The sequence below is a fragment of the Chaetomium fimeti genome (genome assembly GCF_033439085.1).
Source record: "Chaetomium fimeti strain CBS 168.71 chromosome Unknown B0H64scaffold_1, whole genome shotgun sequence".
NCBI classification, from domain to species: domain Eukaryota; kingdom Fungi; phylum Ascomycota; class Sordariomycetes; order Sordariales; family Chaetomiaceae; genus Chaetomium; species Chaetomium fimeti.
In genome coordinates, this window is record NW_026944329.1 from 4850047 (window position 1) to 4869031 (window position 18985).

At 58.9% G+C, this 18985-nt stretch overlaps 6 protein-coding genes across 6 annotated transcripts; 4 read left to right on the forward strand and 2 right to left on the reverse strand.

Annotated features, from left to right (window-relative positions):
* Positions 1-1268: 1268 nt before the first annotated feature.
* Positions 1269-3153, forward strand: B0H64DRAFT_414860 (major facilitator superfamily domain-containing protein; the record flags this gene model as incomplete). Its single annotated transcript, XM_062805063.1, has 4 exons — positions 1269-1409; positions 1629-1707; positions 1767-1869; positions 1923-3153. The coding sequence occupies 4 exons, from the start codon at positions 1269-1271 to the stop codon at positions 3151-3153; spliced, it is 1554 nt and encodes a 517-aa protein (XP_062664884.1).
* A 159-nt stretch (positions 3154-3312) lies between these two features.
* Positions 3313-5319, forward strand: B0H64DRAFT_450139 (uncharacterized protein). The gene is made up of 3 exons (XM_062807122.1): positions 3313-3939; positions 4006-4057; positions 4158-5319. Exons 1-3 carry the CDS (start codon positions 3753-3755, stop codon positions 5284-5286), a joined length of 1368 nt encoding a protein of 455 aa, XP_062664885.1. The 5' UTR covers positions 3313-3752; the 3' UTR covers positions 5287-5319.
* Positions 5320-5783: 464 nt separating this feature from the next.
* B0H64DRAFT_438448 (cell division protein Cdc14) lies at positions 5784-6813 on the reverse strand (the record flags this gene model as incomplete). Its single annotated transcript, XM_062806354.1, has 2 exons — positions 5784-6287; positions 6406-6813. The coding sequence occupies 2 exons, from the start codon at positions 6811-6813 to the stop codon at positions 5784-5786; spliced, it is 912 nt and encodes a 303-aa protein (XP_062664886.1).
* Positions 6814-8131: 1318 nt separating this feature from the next.
* On the forward strand, positions 8132-9915 carry B0H64DRAFT_36916 (isoprenoid synthase domain-containing protein). The gene has a single exon (XM_062802004.1). It carries the CDS (start codon positions 8419-8421, stop codon positions 9811-9813), a length of 1395 nt encoding a protein of 464 aa, XP_062664887.1. The 5' UTR covers positions 8132-8418; the 3' UTR covers positions 9814-9915.
* Positions 9883-11759, reverse strand: B0H64DRAFT_429248 (Peroxin/Dysferlin domain-containing protein; the record flags this gene model as incomplete). The annotated part of the gene is made up of 2 exons (XM_062805890.1): positions 9883-11485; positions 11548-11759. 2 exons carry the CDS (start codon positions 11757-11759, stop codon positions 10018-10020), a joined length of 1680 nt encoding a protein of 559 aa, XP_062664888.1. The 3' UTR covers positions 9883-10017.
* A 2182-nt stretch (positions 11760-13941) lies between these two features.
* B0H64DRAFT_36986 (uncharacterized protein) lies at positions 13942-18808 on the forward strand. Its single transcript, XM_062802061.1, has 3 exons — positions 13942-14129; positions 14295-17370; positions 17427-18808. The coding sequence occupies exons 1-3, from the start codon at positions 14071-14073 to the stop codon at positions 18615-18617; spliced, it is 4326 nt and encodes a 1441-aa protein (XP_062664889.1). The 5' UTR covers positions 13942-14070; the 3' UTR covers positions 18618-18808.
* The last annotated feature ends 177 nt before the right edge of the window (positions 18809-18985 follow it).

Here is an 18985-nt window from a genome sequence, read left to right on the forward strand (position 1 = left end):
AACCTCTTCGATTGCAACGCGCAACGCGATTCAATTCAACCCGGAATCACAACAAAGTCGGCTTATTAGGGCCGCCCAGTACAGCTCTCGGGTATAGCTAGCCGTTATACTAGCTTCGGAATCGCGGTTGGGATCGTAGTTGGGATCGTGGTTGGGATCTTGCAGCGCGTCTCGCGGGCTGGAGTGAGTCGAGGGTGAGAGTTGAATCGGCGGTGCGAAGAGCGATGGCTTCAGTGTTGGTTGGCGACATGCCTGGGGGGGGGGGAAAGGCTGATGGCGGCCGGCTGAGGGCGATCGCTGCAAAATTGAGGTATACTTAGCCTAATGCGGCCGAGTTACTCCGTCCCCTTAGTGAAGCACTCCGTCCCAATAGTGACTCCCACTCCCATGCACCTTTTCAACTTCAATCCAATTCATATCGGTCGTCCAACTCGCAATTCGCCCAAACCTGACTATTTTTCCAAAGCCAGAACTTTTGTTAACTTGGAATCCCAATTTATTTTCAAGCACCAATGCCCGCTCCATAGAGCAGATGTCCATTTCACTCTGTGACCATCGAGGATTAGCCCTCACTCTGACCATTGACCATGACCACTCATTATGGACCGCCACTGCGACGTCAAATCGGCCTGAGGATGGTGACATCCCGAGTCCAGGTTCGTTATCCGAATCCCATCCGAAGGCGGGAAGGTGAGCAAGCGGGGTGCCGTCCGGACCCAGTTCTGCTGGGGTGAAATGGCTGGGCTTCTCGTTTTCGGTTTTCTCAGTTTCAATGCCGAGGAGCCGAGCCCGTCGAGGAGATAGTTGGAAGAAAATGAGTCTTCCCTTTTCCGTCGTCAACCGCGTGTCTCGTTCGAGCTCCGGTGGCTGTAAGAGAAGCTTGTTTCCCTCCATTGTCCAAATACTGATCCTTGACCGTCTCCACGCAACCCTCGGGCGGCTTCCGTGCTCAGAATGGGCCCGGTCCGGCTCGCCCCCCAGAATTCTCAAGCGGTCCCCGTCTGCATCCGAGGTCCAACCCAGAGGAAGCTTGCCCCGGCCTGCTTATTTCCGAGCTCACTGTAACTACCGTTTTCGCTCCAACAGACCCGAGACCGCGAAGGACCCGGTGTGGTTTTAAGAAGTTTTTTGGGGTTGCCATTTCTGGGTATTTTGTTCCCTTTCCTCCTGATTTTGTATAGAATCAAAAGATGTAATGGCGCTTCGAGTTATCCTCACCCTAAATCTATATATCCTTGGATCCCGCTCAACTTTCACTCAAGCAAGCCATGACGAGTGGCGAAAATATACCAGATGACAAGCCGGTCCGAGCCGAATTAGCTGACGGCCCGGCTTCGCTGTGCCCAGACGGGGAGGACCCCGGAGCGGCGCCGAGACACCGGACCCATGCCGGAGGTAAAGAGCTGCATGTACTTCCGGAGAGCAGTGAGGACGGAATAGATGATGCCATTGAAGAGCAGCAGGGGAATACGGGGGTTTCGGGCCCAGAGAAGACCAGCAGCCGTCCTCAAAGCGAGCGAGAGACGTCATCGTTTGCTGACACTAACACGGTCCCGCGCGCTCAGCGCAGGGGGCTTCTTGCACGCCTAACCGTGATACCAGAAGTCGAGGAGCCATACAAGTACAAGAATAAGACAAAATGGACCATTACCGCCATTGTTGCCTTGGCCGCTGCTGGTGCCCCTATGGGATCTGGTATCTTTCTCCGTGAGTTGACTCCCTTCAACAGACATCCGATGCCGTGGCTGATGCAACACTGTTTAAAGCTGCCCTTCCTGGCATGTCGGTTGATCTGAACGTCTCCGAGACGGTCACCAACTTGACAATATCCTTTTATTTGTTGGCCATGTCCATATTTCCACTGTGGTGGTACGTAGCCTCGATTCCGTATTCCCCTCCCTCCAGTCTCTAATCAGCAATAGGTCCTCATTTTCCGAGACACTCGGGCGCCGGACGATTTACATCGTCTCCTTCTCCCTCTTTCTTGTCTTCTCCATCGTCAGCGCCGTAAGCGTCAACATATCCATGCTTCTCGTCATGCGCATTCTCGGCGGCGGCGCTTCCGCATCTGTTCAAGCCGTGGGCGCCGGCACCATCGCCGACATATGGGAGCCTGCGAACCGAGGCCGGGCCATGGGCATCTTTTACCTCGGTCCACTGGTCGGTCCGCTCTGCGCGCCCATCATCGGCGGCGCCCTAACCCAAGGCTTCGGTTGGCGCGCGACAATGTGGTTCCTTTCCATCTACGGCGGCGTCATGCTGCTGATGCTGCTCTTCTGTCTCCCCGAGACCCTCGCCAGACCATCACCATCACCACCACCACCCGCAACTACAACCACAACCACAACCAGCAACGAACCAACCGACCCCCTCCAGCGCGTCTCAACAACCCAATCCATCAAACACCGCACCGTCAACACCGTCGCCCTCCTCAAGCGCTTCTTCATCGACCCCCTCTTGGTCGTAGTCTACCTCCGCCAACCTCCCGTCTTCATCACCGTCTACTCGGCCTCCATCGCCTTCTTCTCCCTCTTCATCCTCAACATCTCGATCCAATCGACCTTCTCCTCCCCGCCCTACTCCTTCCCGCCCATCCCGCTCGGCGCCTGCTACCTGGCCCCCTCCCTGGGGTACGTGCTCGCGTCGGCCTTCGGCGGCCGCTGGATCGACTACATCATGGCGCGCGAGGCCCGCCGCGCCGAGCGCTACGACGAGCACGGCAAGCTGCTCTACCTGCCCGAGGACAGGGCCAAGGAGAACATGTGGCTGGCCGCGACGCTGTACCCGGCCGCCATGGTCTGGTACGGCTGGACCGCCGAGGAGGGCGTGCACTTCATGGTGCCGAGCCTGGCCAACTTTATGTTTGGCCTCGGGAGCATGCTGGTGCTGGGGGTCACTACCACGATGCTGACCGAGTTTATGCCTCAGCGGAGCAGCAGCGGCATCGCGCTGAACAACTTTGTGCGGAACATCTTCTCGTGCGTCGGGAGTGTTGTTGCGCAGCCGTTGATCCAGGCGATGGGGAATGGGTGGCTGTGTACGATGGTGGGCTTGTTTGCGCTGCTGACGGGGAATGTGGCCGTGTGGGCGCTCAGGAGATACGGTGCAAGGTGGAGGGAGGAGATGGACAGGCAGTTGAATCAGGGGAGGTAAGCGGGGGTGGGTGGAGGGAAGGACATAACTAGTATTTATGTTGGAGCATGGAAGGGAGGGGAGGAGATACCCAAGTGTTGATGTTGGAAACTGCGTACATACAAAATCTGCCGTTCTTGTCTCTGTCACCAGGCTGGCGTGACAACACACCGTATGGGGGTGGTGAGCCCCCCCCCCTCCTCTTACCTCCACCTCATTGTTCCCACCACGTTGCACTCGACTTCGTGGTCCAGCGACGAATGATCTTCCCGTCCGGGAAGCCGGCAAGCTCTGCGATTGGCCGAAGACCGGCATGTTGGCTGACACAAACACCGACCCTCCCGCCCAGGGGTCGCACGGGGGGTGGGGCTATTGCCCGAAGACCCCTTGTCTTATCCCGTTGCGGGTGACTTGCATGAGGAGGAGCCCTGCGTCTTGAAGAGAAGAGATGTTGTTCGCTCAGCAAACAAAATTCGTGGCCGTCGCATTCCTCACGCACCCGAGTGAGCGCTGTCACTACCCGTCCCCCCCGTCTCCTTGACGGCCGCCCGTCTCTGCGTGTCTCTCGTCACCCCTTTGCCGCAGCCGTTTCGTTCAGACTGGTTGTCGCATCGCACACGATGGTTTCTTTTAGCGGGGCTCTTACCGCCGCCGGCTGGCTGCTTGCCGGCGTCGCCGCCACCATGGCGCATGAGCGCTTTGTCGCGGTTGAGACCGGCGCCATCTTGTCGCCGCGACAGTACCGCATGAGTCCGGCACATGCGCTGGATAAACGCCAGGGCGGCTGCAATCCAGGTTCTCATCCATGTTCGTCCTCGATCACCCCCCCCCTCCCCTTTCTCGAAGACAACCCAGCACTGACAGCGCGAACAGGCGACGACATCGGTCCACCAGGTGCGGGCATATGCTGCTCAAACAACCAGTAGTGCGTACCTCTTCCTCCTCCTCCTTATCCTCCTCCTCCCAACCACCCCCCCTCCAACAACCACCACCCAAACCCACCCCTTTTCTAACACCCCATCCAGCTGCATCGTCAACCCCACCGACCCCACCACAGCCGGCTGCTGCCGGATCGGCCTAACGTGCAACTCCCCCTGCGACGAAACCGCCTTCCAATGCGACCACACCACCACCCTCACCACCTCCGGAACCACCACCATCCCCGCCGGCGCCTGCTGCCCGCGCCGCTGCACGGGCACGTCCCAATTCGCCTGCCCCTCTTCCCTCGGCGGCGGCTGCTGCCAGTACGACCAGCGGTGCGCGACGGGCGCCGGCGGGCCGAGCTGCCTGTTCCAGCCGCCGCCGACGACGACGCTCGACCCGAGCTTGATCGCGCCGCCGGGGTGTGAGACGGGCGAGATCACCTGTGCGGAGTCGTTGGGCGGCGGGTGCTGTGATGCCGCGCGCACGTGTACGCTCATTACGGGTCAGCGGTATTGTGCGGAGGATCCGATCACGCCGACGGGGAGCGGGGTGAGTGTGGTGGATGTTGGGGATGGCGGGGGGTTGAGTGCCGGGGCGACGGCGGGGGTGGCGGTGGGCGTGGTGGTGGGGGTTGGGTTGCTGGTTGGCGCGGTGGGGTGGTGGTGGTGTGTGAGGCGGAGGAGGAGGGGGAGGAGGCAAGGGCCGGCTGGGGAGGTGGGGGAGGTGGGGGAGGGTGTTGGGGATGGGGCGAGTAGCGTGCGGCCGAGGCCGGCGGGGGTGGTTGGGCGGGTGGTTGGCGGCAGTGGGACTGGGAGGGAGATGTCGGATGCCACGTCGGATATGATGTCGCGGAGCGGGAGGGGCGGTTTGGCGCAGGATTACTTTGGCCCTGCGCCGGCGGTCGGGCCGTACTCGGACGCTTATAACCATAACGCGTCGCCTGTGACGACGCCCGGGCTGGATCGTGGTGGTGTGCCGCTGCAGCCGCATGAGCCGGGAGATATCGCCGTGCCGGTGGAGATCGACTCGAGGTTGAGGGAGGAGGGGCACACACCGGTTGGGCTGGCCATCACGCCGGACACTAACAGGTCGCGTGATGACAGGTCGCGTGAGAGCGAGGATGCCACGGAGCGGTATGAGCTGTACGGGTCTGAGATAGGGCAGGTATCCCCCACGCTGGGGTCGCCGTATGCCGGCGGGATGCCGAGTCCGAACGAACGGCCGAAGTGAGATGGAATAGTCGTTATGCGCTGAGGATCGACATGGTATACGAAGATAATGATTGTAGCAATATATCAAAACATTTCACCCGATGTCCCGACCGCACCTACAGACTCCCTCCCAAGTCTCATTGGCAATGATAACACGCTCAACTCTAACAACTTAGCTGCGCAGCAATGATGGAATAAAAATCTAAAAACCAACCTCCCAGGAACGCCATGCTTTCTATGCATAAGCAGAACATGACTCCCACCCCAATATGCCAGCAAAGAAACGCCGAACTATGCGACGGCACAGTATGCAAACAGGATCATACCCGCGTTGAGGATCCAGAAAACAAGAATAAGAAAGGATGGTAGAAACCCCGGGCTACCACATTAAACTCCCGCCGACGGAGACGGAAAGTGAAAAAAAAAAGGGGCAAAGCAACGCCGATCGTGAAGGGGAAAGGAAAGGGCAGGAAAACCAGCCAACCCAGTAATCAGGGGAACCTGGCACTCTCGCGCTCAACTGAGCACCCCCCCAAACGGCTTATACGTATCCAGATCCTTCAACAGCTCATCCACCACGCCCGGCAGATAGCGATCCACAAACAGCTTCTTATCCTCCACGGACAGCGTCGCGCCGTCCTCGCCCTCCTGCCCCCGCTCCCTCCCCTCCCCCTCCCTACTACCCCCACCGCTCGCGCTCGCGCTCGCACCAAAGGCGGTGGCCAGCTTGCTAGGGCTCCGCTGCAGCAGGCCCGGGGCGGCGGCGCTGAGCCTCGCGTCGGCGCGCGGGATGGAGGGGGTCTCGGGGGTGAGGTAGAAGTAGAGGAACTCGGTCAGGCGGAACTTGACCTCGCGGCCCGTCTCGCGGCTCTTGAACAGCGACGTGACCGTCAGCAGGCCGTCGAGCTGCTCGAACACGCGCGTGTTCTGCGGCATGTCCAGCAGCGCCACCACGAGCGTGATGATGGTGGCCGACTGGATGGCCGGGCAGTTTATTGGTTCGAGGAGGTCGAGGAGGAGCTGGTGGTGGAGGGGAGGGAGGGGTTAGTTTGGGGGGTGTGAGGTGTGAGTGGGGGTTGAAGCGGGCGGGGGAGGAGTGAAGGAGGGCGTGAGAAGGTGAAGGAGGGGGAGAACATACGTTCATGTGTACGCTCCGCGAAAAGAGGGCTTTGCTGGCTGGGTGGAGGAGAAGTGCGCCTTGGATGAGGTCCAGCGCATTGACGATGAGGAGGTCGTACTGGCCGTCGCCGCCGCGAACGACCAGCCAGTCGAGTGTTGTGAGCAGGCGCTGGGCGATGTTCCATTCGAAGCCCTCCTGGAGTTTGAAGAACTCGCGAAAGGCCGGATCGCCCGAGAGATCGGCGAGCACCTTGCGGGACGGTTGTTCTCGTTCTCGGCCATGGTCGGCGGCATGTTTCCTTGGACTACTCGGGCCGAGGAGGCAGATTTGTGCGAGAAGGCCCTCGACTTGTTTCAGGCCTTTCTTAATCTTGCCGCCGTCGAAAGACGAGAGATTGTCGAAGGCGAGTGATAAGAGCGACTCCATCATGAGAAGTGATTTATGCGATCGGGGGATGAGACTTGTTGCCGCGGCGGATGGTTGCGCGATCTCGTCGCGAATGCGCAAAACAGCCGCCGAGCCCTCGCGACACTGTTGGCCGTGATCGCGATCTTTTCCTGCCCGGCAAGAAAGTTTGGATATGTTGCTCGTCGAATGTCGGGGATAGTACCGTCAAAACAAAAATACGCGGGCGAAGACGTTGAAGCTGTTGGTGGGAAAACGGCGATACGAAAGATGAACCTTGTTGAGATGTGGTGTACAACAATCAAGACGTTACGAACGTTGTATCGGACTCGATCGGCAACCGATTGGGCGTTATCGATGGCGATTAGGACTTTGGTGTCGTAAAGAATGTAAAAAGCACCGAGTCTTTCAGACGAACCTCCCGAGTCGAGGGCTCCATGAATCCAATTTGGCGGGTTTTGGCAATGATAAACTGGGCTGGTGCCACAGCAACGGCGTGAGAACGGCTGGACCCTGCATGATAGCAGGGGATAGGTGGGCTGTTAGCAGGGATCTGCTCAACTGGGGAAGTGGGGTTCCCGTTCATGGGAGCTTTTGAGCTTCTGATTTCTCGGCCCTGCCAATCCGAGATCCGGACCAAACTTGTACAAGCAAGGGACGCGCAGAATCTGGACATTTGAAACTCTCCCTTGGAAATCTCAACGGGATAATGGGCAAGATCAACTTGCCTCGCCATTCGCCCTTTGTGCCATCATCTGAGTATCGAGCTTCAGTGTTCATCTTACCTATTCAAACTTTGAACACCATGGAATTCCAGCGAGGAGTTTGTACGAATTAGTTAACGCCCCTCTCAACATGGAACAACTGACCACTCCTCGAGCGGCGACCTGCAATCAGGGGAAGGCAGTTTTAAAATGCCCGTTGGGCTCCTACCTGGGTCACGGACCCTCGTTCTCGAACAGCCCTTGCTGCGATCCAACTCTTGACCTGTCGCCGTCGTCAATGCGCGAATGCATCAACCAGGAGTCAGTCAAGCGACGAGGGAGCTGCTAAGGTCGTCATTTCTTCTTATTATGCAGGGGTCAAACACGTTGGTTTGCGGGCGTGTCCTCCAGGACCGAGTACAAAAGCTCTCCGGCGTTTCCGTTTTCAAGCTCCGGAGTGATGAGACCGACAGACTCGGCAATGCTCGCGCGACACAACAGTTTCAAGACCCTTGATAAGACGCTCGAATTGTCAGCCAACAAGCACACTTACGTACCTATCGATGTCGGTGTAAGTCAAATTTTATCAGGCTGCGATGTCATGGGGGCAAGGTGAGCCGAGGTCCCCGCACTTGGTTTTCCACCGTTATCCGTGATCCCAATATGGAGGTACCTCTACGCGCGGTGTCTTGCGAGTATCGAGCATCGTCGTAGCTGAAGTGGAATCAGCAACCAACCAGCAGGTGGCGGAAAGAGTGTCCATATACTCTGTATGGTCACTTATTCGAATGTTTCACGGGTGGTCTCGGACTTTCAAAGTCGTACGAGTTCTTGAGAAGAGCAAGAAAAGCTAACTCTTTTTGTTGGTGGTGAAGAGAGGAGCTCGCTACTTGTTACAGAGCATACTGGAGCCTGAACACGCATGTCGTCACCTGCGTCAACCCCCAACGCGAGACCCCACCGCAGACCTGGGTACCTGACCTTCGGAAAGAGACTCGATTGCAACTCTCCGAGTCGGCGACCGATTCCTTCGAGAGCCCACATGCACATGCTACACTTCAGACGGCCACCCATAAAAGAACAGGCTGTCCCAACTGCCATGGCTGATCAAAACCCCCACCCCACCTCCGCAGCGACCGGTTCGATTCCCAACCACAACCAGAACAACAACGCCTTCTTGCAGTCACCCACCGCAATACCGCCACGCACCTCGTCTGCAAACTCGACCTTACCCCCCGCGCTCCGAACTGTACCCGAGGCCGACTGGCTTCCCGGGTCCGCTATCCCAGGCCACAGACGTCAACGAAGTCGTAAAGCCTCGGTCGGCACCACGAGCTTCCCATCTGCCACCATGTCCTCCTCCTCCTCGACCCCTCCCGACCCCAACCGCTTCGCCACCGAAGACTTCTTCCAGAACCGGCGGGCATGGTCGGAAGAGAAAGACAAGGTGCTCACGGGGCCCTTCGACTACCTCAACGGGCACCCCGGGAAGGACTTCCGGTCCTCCCTCGTCAAGGCCTTTGACGCCTGGCTAGAGGTGCCCGCCGAGTCCCTCGAGGTGATCACCAAGGTCATCGGCATGCTGCACACGGCCTCCCTCCTCGTCGATGACGTCGAAGACAACAGCCAGCTGCGCCGGGGCTACCCCGTGGCCCACACCATCTTCGGCATCCCACAGACCATCAACTCGTCCAACTACATCTACTTCTGCGCCCTCCAGGAGCTCCAGAAGCTCAAGAACCCCAAGGCCGTCTCCATCTTCGCCGAGGAGCTGCTCAACCTGCACCGCGGGCAGGGCATGGACCTCTTCTGGCGGGACACGCTGACGTGCCCGACCGAGGACGACTACCTGGAGATGGTCAGCAACAAGACGGGCGGGCTCTTCCGGCTGGGCATCAAGCTGATGCAGGCCGAGTCGCGCAGCCTGGTGGACTGCGTGCCGCTGGTCAACATCGTCGGGCTCGTCTTCCAGATCGCCGACGACTTCCACAACCTCTTCAGCAAGGAGTACACGGCCAACAAGGGCATGTGCGAGGACCTGACCGAGGGCAAGTTCAGCTTCCCCGTCATCCACAGCATCCGCTCCAACATGGGCGACATGCAGCTGCTCAACATCCTGCGCCAAAAGACCGAGAACGAGGAGGTCAAGCGCTACGCCGTCTCCTACATGGAGAGCACCGGCAGTTTTGCCTATACCCGCAAGGTGCTGGACGTGCTGATCGAGCGGGCGAGGCGCATGACGGACGAGGTGGACGACGGGAGGGGGAAGGGCGCGGGGATCCATAAGATATTAGACCGGATGGTCATCAAGGATTAAGTTGACAACAGAAAAAAGGGGGAAGGGGGTTGGGTGTTGGAGGGTGCTCACAGGAATATACCCCATTTTGATCGTTTTGCTTAGTTTCATCAATGCTGGAAGATTTAATACGCCCATCACAATTCAACAAGGTGTACGAGCCCGTTTTACAATTTACAAACCAACAAACCAACAAACCAACTAGGTAACTAGTGTACCGCCCATTCACCCCGACACAGCAACCCCCTTCCGCTTAACCAACCTCACCCACCGCCGCCTCCTCCACTGCCCGCGCCTGCCCATCCCCTCCTCGCCCTCCTCCCAACTAACCCCCGGCGTGCCCGTGCCCGTGCCCGTGCCAGCACCCCTCCCCTGCCCATCCCTCACAACCACCCCATCCTCCCCCTCCCCACCACCACCACTCCCCCCAATACCACCACCCCTTGCAGCATCCCGCTCACTCCACATATCATAAACCCACCTCTCCCCCTCCGTCTCAACCTCCACGCCGGTAATGATGCGCTCCTCCACCCACTCGCGACTCCACAGGTCCAGCGCCCACTTCTTCTCACTCCACACCCAACCCCGAGGCGGCAGCACGTCCTCGAAGAAGCGCGCACCGCGCGGCCGCTCGTTGGCCAGCCGCGCCGCTGATAATGGGTCGTAGGGCGAGGGGGAGAAGAGCCAGGGTTCCCACTCCCCTCTCTGGACTGTTGTTGGTGTTGCTGTTGGTGGTGGGGGTGGTGGGGGGTGGGGTTGGTGTTGGAGCTCGAAGATCTCGACTTCGCGGGTTTCGGGGGAGGTGTCGAGGAGGATGTCTTGGGTTATGAGGGTTTGGAGGGTTTGGGTGGGGTGCGTGAGGAGGGGGTGTTGTTGTTTGGGGGGGTTGGGTTGGGGGGTAGTGGGTTTGGTTGTCGGTTCCTGCTGTTGCTGTTGTTGCTGTTGTAGGGGGTCGGCTGCGGGGGAAGGGGATGGAGGGGGTTCGAGGTATTGGAGTTTTGCTCGCTGTAGTAACCTGGCTACTGTTGGGTGGCTTGACCAGATGGCTGCCCAGCCGCCGACGAGGGCCAGGGCGCGGAGCGGGAGGAGGTGGGCTGCGATGAGCATGAGGAGGCAGCCGGCGAACAAGAGGACGAAGACGGCCGAGGAGAGGGCTTCGTCGGAGAAGTTGGTCTTGGGGACCACTAGCGCGACGATCTTGTCGTGGGCCACGCTGAAGTCTTCCATGACGTTCTGCAGGTCGCCCATGTTGCGGAAGAAGTCGTGTGAGAGCTCCTTGGTCGGCTTGACGGTGCGGGCGGGCGCGAGGGGCGGGCCTCGTGGGGAATAGCTCATGTTCCGGACGCGGTCTGCGTCTGGCGTCGGCGCCGGATGCCGGGCGATGAAGGAGGGCACTAGGATACCGAACAGAGAAATGGCGAGCGGGAGGGCGAACAGGAGGTAGGGGTCTAGACACACAAAGGTGTAGACGGCGAGAAAGGAGAGCGTATGGGTCGGCCGGCGCCAGGACAGCAGGCGGAACGCCCGGGCCTGGAACTTGAAGACAACACCAATGCGGGCGTTGAATCGTCTAAAGTTGGTAGTCATGAGAGGGAGCGAAAAGCCTGGCCGCTTGGCGAAGGGTATATCATCACCGGTGACATCTGGGACCCGGCCATGGCCCTCCTCGGCGGGTATTACTTGGGACACGAGCCTGCGGGCAGTTTTAGCCTAGGCTCAAGTCATAGGTAGTCACGGAGGTTAAGGGGTCGTCACTTTTCCAAAAGCTTGTCCTGGATGTTGGCGGCGCGGAAGATGCCACTGCGCAAACCCCTTCGCTTCTTCGCCGACTCGGGGTCAGCAGTATCGGCGGCGTCGGCGGCGTCAACTGTGTCAAGTTCGTGTTGCCCGTCATCTTCGCGGCTCTCAGATTCCGGAATGGCTGCCTCCTCGATGACATTCAGGAAACTGGTTGCATAGTCCTCCATGGTTTGTGTCGTCTGATCTATCCAACAACCTCCTCATGTCTCCCTTGAATATTCAAGGTTCCCTTTGGAAACCCTCCCTCTGTTTCTACTTCCTCGCGCTGAAACGGCTGAGGCGGCAACAAAACGGCGATTCAGTGTATAAGCGTTTCAAAAATGGATATAAGTCGGCTGTAATTACCGCTCACCATGAAAGAAAAATACAAGAGTGAGATGAAGTTGGTTGTTCAATATGTTGATTCATCACCACCTGCAGTGAGTGATGAATGGATGATGTGACGACAGCGGCAGAGGGCGCAACGGCCAAGCAGGCGCTGTAGCACAGTGTCAGTGTCACATGCCAGCAACGGCGGGGCAGTGACGCCACCCAGTGCGATTTCTGGGCGCGCCTTCGCCTGCATCCTCCTCGACCGCCGAAGAACACCCGCGTCTCTCAGAACCGCCTTCCCGTCCGTGGACTCGTATATATGCGAGAAGCCGCGGGCGGGCAGGAGTTAAATGGGCATTGTTTCCCTCCCCGTTCGCAGGTTCCGCCCGGCCTCTGCTGCTTGTGATTTCGGGTCGTTGCAGCGGCTGAAATTTCCTCTAATTTCTTGCCTTTAACCTTTTTTTTGCTTCTGTCATCTTCATGCGAGGTCTTGGAAGCGAAATTATGGCAACCATTGGCTTGTTGCTGATCCAACTTTGACTGAGACAGACGCCAAATAATTAGTTACAGATTAGTTACGAATACATGAGTCTGTTCTGCTAACAGCCTGCGTTCCTCGATCCCTCGAAGAAAGACGGTAATCTGGATAGCTAACTAGTTCCAGGTTAGATCACTACTCGAGAGAGCCCGCGAATTGCCAGAGAAATGGTAATATTATCGAAGCAGATCCGACCGGAAATAACCAACTAAAGAAATGCGAGATCGGGTTGTCGCATGAAGAAAGGCCAGGCTGCCAGGGTTGGAGAGGCGGATCCCGAAACCATCCATACCTTAATAGGACTCGTTAAGCAAACAAAACACTCAAGGGCCAAGTGATGCCGTGCCTTGCGAGAGCCATCCATTGGCCCTGATGTCCCAATGTCCGGCAGATTTGGTCAGTCCCTCGAATGACAGCTTTGCAAGCTATGGAAAAATTAGTCGGAGTTCATGGTTCCATTGTTCGACTGAGTTATCAGAAGCATGGAAGGAGGGTCCTCGATGTTTGGAAATTGCCCTTGCCAAGCCGTGATGCATCTGCAAACTGGCCCGACCCCGCCAAACAACCGTTGGCCCTGCGTCCCTGCACGCCCAGAGAGCGCTCCTTCCCCGGCCACCTCGATGTGGTGATGTGTTGGCATATTCTTCCAGGGACGCTTTCCGTGCGGTTGGTGACGGGCGGTTCCGGAGCTGGTGCAAATCACCATTCCTATCCGATCTGACACGAGCAATACAACCTAAAGTGTCCAGATTGACTGCCGACCTATGTTTTGCGCAACGTCTAACCAGTTAAACAACAAACACGAATAGATATAGTTACAACGTGCAAGGAGATGGCACTCTGCTGCACGTGGCGGTATTACACAAACTGACAGACGGACCGCCGCACAGAGCTCCTGCCAGCACCAGGGAGGATAACTACCGACTGTTCTGCTTTCGACTCTCCGGGCAGTCTGCAAGTCTTCGTCAGAACAGCACTGCTGTCCTAAAGTTATTGGATCTGGAAGCCGGTCTCCTTTTCTTGACTCCACTTGACAATGGGGCCCCTGAACGCACGCTCCACGCCTGGGTTCTGGGGTCTGCCTGTTGCCCCGTGAAAAATGCGGTTGTTGAGAGTTGCGCCTGTCGCGTACCGTTCAGGTACCGCCTAAGAAGTGCACCACCCTTGACTGCGGACCCAGGGACCCAGGGACCCACCAACCCACCGCCAAAATCATCCTGCAACCCAGCAAGAGACAACCTGGAAGCTGTGTTTCTGTCCCAATTCACGCCTTGCCGGCGACCCGACAACCGACGAGCAACGCGAGACGCCATTCCGGGCTGCACCGCAGCTCTCCCCCCACCCACAAAACAACCTGTGCCTCGACACATTCGATTCCTGCATCGCGCTACCGGAATGAGGTAACCCTCCGATTGCTCTCAGCTCCCTGACCGGACTGAGCCTTTGGACGTGGAACTCCCTTTGGATTTTGGGGTCCGACTCTGCGCCGTGGATCCAGACCGAGACCGACACCGCCGGGCCTCCGCTCCTCCTCCTCCCCGTCGTATCGCTGCCGCCATCCCGGCACGTCGCGCTCATTGAGCCTCGCTGCTCCCTCTGACCGCCATCTCGCGCTGTGCGCTTCCCCTATGAACAGAGAGCGCCTCGTTCCCGCTGGGCCCAGACGGGAAAACCAGTCCCCTCCGAGGTACGCTGCACCCCCCCGTTCCCCAAGGAAGGGCCCAATTCCCCTCTCGCCCATCACCATCATTGTAACCGTTATCGTCATCGTCATCTGATCCGCCCGTCTGGGCGTTACCCGATGTCCTTGTGCAACGAGTTTGCTGACGTTGCTTTTCGTTTTGCAATCCAGGAGGTCTCGCAACGCCAGTCCCACCAAGATCGGCTCTTTCCACCGACCCACAACCGACGCTCCGATGCTCAGCGCCTCGTCCTCTAACAATCACTCCTTGTTCTCGTTTGGCGGCAGAAATGGCCTCCCCGACGGCGTGACCGATCCCGCCAGCTCGTTCGAGTTCCTCCCCTCCGTTAGCTTTGACGATCTGCAAAGCAGCTTGGAGTCGGCCTCGACAGACTTCAAGCTGACCCAATTCCCGTCGCCGACCGGCCAAGGGCCCATCCTGGGGGGCAACGCTCTCGCAGGACACAACATGGTGGAACGTCCCGACATGACGCGGAAGGCCACGAGTAACCATGCTCCCGTGCAACCCGCTATCACGCGTTCGCGAACTGGCTCCATCCTGCGGAGGCCCAGCACCTCGAGCCGCCAGGTGAGCCTGACCTCGGCCGCGCCCCCCAGCAACCCGGGCGTGCCAAATGCCCCAACTGCCCCGGCCGCCATGCGCTCTCGCCGTCAGAACCACTACCCCCCGGTATCCAATGCCAGCATCGCGAAGCCTCCCAGGAAGTCGACCGGAGATGTCGGGCTCGGAGCCGAGTTTGAACCTCGCAAGCGGAGACCCAGCGTGACATCCTTGTCAGATAGGAATGGGCTGGAGCCTCCGACGAGGGCTTCCATTGATAGTGGGGCCCGTCCCACGGGTGAGTTTTTGCGGGCTCAGGCCAGTTCGCGAAGTTCCAAGGCGCGATCTGTGCAGCCCCCCGCACGAGCCAGCCACGCCATGTTGTCCCCAGACACGAACAGTCTGTCGCTAGACCCCAGCCACTTATCGACGTCATTGCCTCGATCGCCGAGGGCCGCCGCCAAAGGCTCGAACCAGGCTGCTTCGAAGCGCATGTCGATGATGCCCGGCACACCTCAACTCCCACATGCTACAGGCCTGGGCGCGAGAACCATTAGCCCTACCGACACGAGGCGGATGAAGCGGCTGTCACTACACCATTCTCAGAGTCCGATCCCCACCCCAGTCTTGCCACACCCGCCGCCGCTATCAGCCGCCGATGTCCGCTCTGCATCTCGCTCTCCCTCCATGCTCCCGCGGAAGATATCGACACCTTGCTCCTCGCGGACGACGCCCGACCCAAATAGGAAGTCTTACAGTTCTGGCCTCTCGGTCGCCTCCAATGCCAGCCTCAGCACGACAGTACGGACATCCACCGCATCGGTCCAACAGCGCAACTCGCAAACTGCTAGCTCGCGGTTGCCCGCGCCGAAACCGCTGGCCACTCACAACTCCTCGAGCCATGACGACGATGAATATGTTCCGCCGGTCCCCGCGATACCCAAGGCATACGAATCACCGAAGGAGGCGTTTACCGACCCCGGCTTTTTTGACAAGCGAAGGTCCAACCTGGCGTTTGACGCCAGCAGCATTCATAGCACCTCGACTGGGAGCATGTCGGCCGCGTTCAACGAAGGGGCGTCGGGCAAGGTGCAGCGCAGGCCCAGCAATCGCAAGTCGGTTCATACTTCCAAGTTGGATATGGAAACAAAAGCGCCGGCGCAGCAGTCCAAGAAGACGTTGCAACCATTAAGACTTCCACCCATCACGCTGGGCCCGCTGAGCACTCCCACCGCGGCCAAAATAGCTGCGCTCCAGGAACAGGGCTCCTCGGAGAGGAACCTCTCGCCGCCACCGTCTAGGCAAATCGTGAAGACCCCGACGACGCCTATGACGGCGTCAAAAGGCGCCTTCTTTTCTAGGTCGAGGCCTCAGGAACGGTCCGACGTTCAGCACCTGCGAAGCAGCACCTCGGTACACCGATCCAGGCGGGAATCACCGCCGGAACCAGAACAGGAACCCGCGAGCTCAACTGATTCTTTCATGGCCGTCAAGAACGGACAGCAGAGATCGGGACCATCCCCCTTCCTCAGTACCTCGCTGCCGAAGGGCGGTCATATGGAAGCGGCGTTCTTGAAGAGGTCCAAAACAGGCGGCGATTTCACCGCGCCACTCGACGCGGCTCCAGATGCCGCAGCCCCGACCCATCAACACGCCAAACCGTCAGGACCCCGGGCGCCGAAGACCACCAAGACGAAGCCACCCAAATCCCCGCCTCCACTTTCCAGTCCAGACGAACCCCAAACCCCTTCTTCCATGAGCTCGCTAAGGAGGAAACTGAGCTTGTCGTGGAAGCGGAGTGCCTCTAAGAACGGCGGCAACCACCCCCAGGGTGAGAAGGGCGAGTCCAAACCCGTCAAGCACGATTCCATGCCACCCCCGCGGATTCCCGCATCTGCGACGATGAACAGTCTCCCCGCCGCCAAACCCCCAAGCCCCACCCCGTCGACCAAGTCGAGCGGGACAGGAGGGTATCTGGAGTCAAGAAGGCGGAAGAGCTCAGCTTCAAGCCTGAACGCCATTGTGGCACAGGAACAGCGCGGACGCGGCGATGGCGGAGCGAAGAAGGAATCGACACTTGGTACTGTTTCTGAGCGCACCGCCATTCCTCATAATTCGTCCGTGGTACAGCGGATTCTGAAGCCTAGGCCGTCGACCGCCGTGCTGCGGCACCACGATGTTTGGACCGGCGATCTCGACAACTACGACCTGATCGCCGAGGAGGAAATGAAGAAGCTCGGGATGCGTCGCAAAGATACGGAACTGGCAGCCCGGACCCTGGATGCGCTCCGCAAGCGTGCCAGTGCCAAAGAGCGTGTTAGCCCTCAGGAAGCGATTCGGATTGCCGTACTCAACATCTACGAGCGGGGCGAGATCGTGGACTACAAGGATGTCTACTTTTGTGGCACGCAAAATGCGGCCAAGGTTGTTGGGGACCCCCAGTCCGACGGTCCTAACTTTGGCTATGATGACGAGCGTGGGGATTACACCATTGTTCCGGGAGATCATCTTTCCTACCGGTACGAAATCATCGACGTCCTCGGGAAGGGAAGCTTCGGGCAGGTGGTTCGCTGCATCGACCACAAGACGGGTGTTCTTGTGGCGGTCAAGATCATCCGGAACAAGAAGCGGTTCCATCAGCAGGCTCTGGTTGAAGTGAACATCCTGCAGAAGCTGAGAGAATGGGTAAGTCCATGGTGGAAGGCGGTATCTTTGTTGATGCAACTAACAATGCATATTAGGACCCCCAAAATAAACACAGCATGGTGAACTTCACGCACAGCTTCTACTTCCGTGGCCACCTGTGCATCTCAACCGAACTCCTGGATATGAATCTTTACGAGTTCATCAAGTCCAATGCCTTCCGGGGCTTCTCGCTCAAGATGATTCGCAGGTTCACAAAGCAGATGCTCAGCTCTCTCAACTTGCTCAAGCAACACAAGGTCATCCACTGTGATCTGAAACCAGAAAACATCCTTTTACGGCATCCTCTACACACGGAGATAAAGGTCATTGATTTCGGCTCGAGCTGCTTCGAAAACGAGAAAGTATATACGTACATCCAGTCCAGATTTTACCGCTCACCCGAAGTTATCCTGGGCATGACTTACGGCATGCCCATCGACATGTGGTCGCTGGGGTGCATCCTGGCTGAACTCTACACGGGTGTGCCCATCTTCCCGGGCGAGAACGAACAGGAGCAGCTGGCATGCATCATGGAAGTCTTCGGCCCGCCAGAAAAGCACCTGATCGAGAAGTCCACCCGCAAGAAGTTGTTCTTCGACAGCATGGGCAAGCCGCGCCTCACCGTCTCATCCAAGGGCCGCCGTCGCCGCCCGTCGTCCAAGACGCTCCAACAGGTCCTCAAATGCGACGACGAAGCCTTCCTCGACTTCATCGCCCGCTGCCTCCGCTGGGACCCAGACCGCCGCATGAAGCCCGAAGAAGCCATCCGCCACGAATTCATCACCGGCCAAAAGACCTCGGTCCCCGTCCCCCGCGCCATCCGCGACTCCTCCCCCAGCAAACGCATCAACAGCCTCAACGCCCCGCGGCCCCTCCCCGAACCCCCCGCCGCCGCAAAAACCACCGCCTCCCTCCGGTCCCGCGACAACGCAGCCGCCGCGGGGGGCGCCTTCAGCGTCCACGGCGGCGGGAAGTCCAACGTCCCGCCCTCCACGGGCACCACCCGCCGCGTGTCGGGCATGAGCGTCTCCTCAGGCGGCGGCGGCGGCGCCAAGCGCACCAGCACCGGCGCGAACGCCGCGTACAATGGCGTCCCGGGCTCGCTGAGCAATAGTAACCTGCCGAGGGCGTCCGCGCGGACGGTCAGCGGCAGCATGGCGACCGGTCTGGGCGCTGGCGGTGCTGGGGTCGCGAAGCAGGACCTTGCTGCTGCTGGGGCGACGGCGGCTATGAGTCGGCGTGCTTAGGTGGGGTGCGGTGGGGCGTTGTTGTTGTGATTGGTGGGTGGGTGGGTGCATGGCATGGCATGGCATGGCTGGTTTGCGGGGAAAGGGGGGGATGTGGTCGGGAGTGGTGGTGGTGGTGGTGGTGTTGGCTGGTGTTTGAAGGATGATGTCCTTGTGGTTGTTTGGTCGATGGGGTTTGGTTTGTTGGGGGTGGGGTACCTTATGAGGCGTACGGAGTCATGTCTACCTGGGAAAAGAGGAAGGGTCGTGTAGACGTGTGTGTTGTGTGTTGTTGGTGTTGTGTATGGGTTTGACGTTTTGACCCCCCCCTTACCTGGCTGGCTGGTTGTTGGTTGGTTGGTTGGGTTGGGTTGGTTCATGGTTGAGAC

Excerpts from the sequence above, each read along its gene's own strand:
- B0H64DRAFT_36916 (XM_062802004.1), top strand. The coding sequence starts at position 8,419 with ATGTCGTCACCTGCGTCAACCCCCAACGCGAGACCCCACCGCAGACCT.
- B0H64DRAFT_36986 (XM_062802061.1), top strand. The coding sequence starts at position 14,071 with ATGAACAGAGAGCGCCTCGTTCCCGCTGGGCCCAGACGGGAAAACCAG. Across the intron at positions 14,130-14,294 it reads GAAAACCAGTCCCCTCCGAG|GAGGTCTCGCAACGCCAGTC; the intron begins GTACGCTGCACC and ends TTTGCAATCCAG. Across the intron at positions 17,371-17,426 it reads TGCAGAAGCTGAGAGAATGG|GACCCCCAAAATAAACACAG; the intron begins GTAAGTCCATGG and ends AATGCATATTAG.
- B0H64DRAFT_450139 (XM_062807122.1), top strand. The coding sequence starts at position 3,753 with ATGGTTTCTTTTAGCGGGGCTCTTACCGCCGCCGGCTGGCTGCTTGCC. Across the intron at positions 3,940-4,005 it reads CAATCCAGGTTCTCATCCAT|GCGACGACATCGGTCCACCA; the intron begins GTTCGTCCTCGA and ends CAGCGCGAACAG. Across the intron at positions 4,058-4,157 it reads TGCTGCTCAAACAACCAGTA|CTGCATCGTCAACCCCACCG; the intron begins GTGCGTACCTCT and ends CACCCCATCCAG.